We start from the raw sequence: 1,323 nt of genomic DNA on the forward strand, positions 1-1,323 counted from the left end.
ATGGGTTTGCTGTGCTCCAAGCTGGGCGACTGCTGTTGTTTCCAATCCGTCAGCTGTTGTCGTAGGATTTCCCCGCCTCCGATGGAGGAATTCCAGGTGCTCGTCCTTGGACCCGCGGGTAGTGGCAAAACAGAGCTGGGTCATCGTTTAAGCCGATCTCCGAGAGCTGCAGACGACCAGGAGGCCACGAATGGAGTGCGTTGCTATGGGGTTTCCGGGGAGGAGCTGCCTGCGAAACTCCAACTCACCGAAGTGGGTGGGAATATGGAGATGCAGCGCCTGTGGAAGCACTACTACGCCTCCTCGCACGCCCTGATATATTGCTTCGATCTGGGTTCGGATCCGGAGGAGCTACAGGCCACATTCTCGCTGCTAACCGACTGCCTGCAGGGCACTCAGCTGGCTGGGAAGCCGGTGCTCCTGGTGGCCTCGCGCCATCGCGAAGGAGTCCAGTTGTACGACGTGGAGTACGCCTTCGCACTGGAGGAGTTGGCCAAGTCCTGCGGATGTCCCCTGCTCATCTGCCACATGGACGAGCCCGAGGAGCTGCAGCGAGCTGTCCGATGGCTATGCCACCAGTTGATGGCCAGGAAGTCGCAGTTGGAGCAGCGCATCCGATACGATGTAAATATGCAGGTGAGGCCACACCTCTTCAGAGTTGGGAAATGTACTTCAAGTATTTACAAAACATTGAAATGTCACCAAAATTGCAAAACATCTTATGTGCTTATAGACTTTTACATGATTAAAATATCACTAAAATTACACATTACATTTTTGGCCTAGTTTTACACGATATTAAATTAATATACCCACTTAAAACCAGTTTATTTTACTAATTTAACATTGACAAATAGAAATAAAGCTTTTTTTATTGTAGGGAAATTTTATGAAATTAATAATAAAAAATTAATTACGGATTTAAGCAAATTTAAAAAAGTTTTAAATTTGGATTTAAATAGAGTGAGTAAGAGTTTACTTTATACATTACCAATTTTAAATAGTAACATAAAACATTTCTCAAGTTTTTTTAAACTTACCTCTAATTTAATTTTCTTTGATGGGTTTAAGATTAACAATCTGAAACTACAATCTAAAATATACAAAATATACTATAATTATATGACATAAAATATATAAAATATGTAACTATCTTGTGTTCATTATCTTTAATATAAATATACATATGTAAATCCGCAGGTTTGGCAACGTCGAAAGCGATCGCTTTTATCCAGCGGAAAATTGGCTCAAGTGCATAGACATCGGTTTAGACGGCAGACCAGGAAGGTGAGTGCCATACTTAAAAATACAGGAATTAATTAA

General features: G+C 42.2%; 1 protein-coding gene across 1 annotated transcript; it reads left to right on the forward strand.

Moving 5' to 3' along the window:
* LOC108038474 (ADP-ribosylation factor-like protein 3) lies at positions 1 to 1,323 on the forward strand. Its single transcript, XM_017115261.2, has 2 exons — positions 1 to 636; positions 1,201 to 1,323. The coding sequence occupies exons 1-2, from the start codon at positions 1 to 3 to the stop codon at positions 1,321 to 1,323; spliced, it is 759 nt and encodes a 252-aa protein (XP_016970750.1).

Source organism: Drosophila rhopaloa, unplaced genomic scaffold (assembly GCF_018152115.1).
Source record: "Drosophila rhopaloa isolate 14029-0021.01 unplaced genomic scaffold, ASM1815211v1 contig_3, whole genome shotgun sequence".
Classification (NCBI taxonomy): domain Eukaryota; kingdom Metazoa; phylum Arthropoda; class Insecta; order Diptera; family Drosophilidae; genus Drosophila; species Drosophila rhopaloa.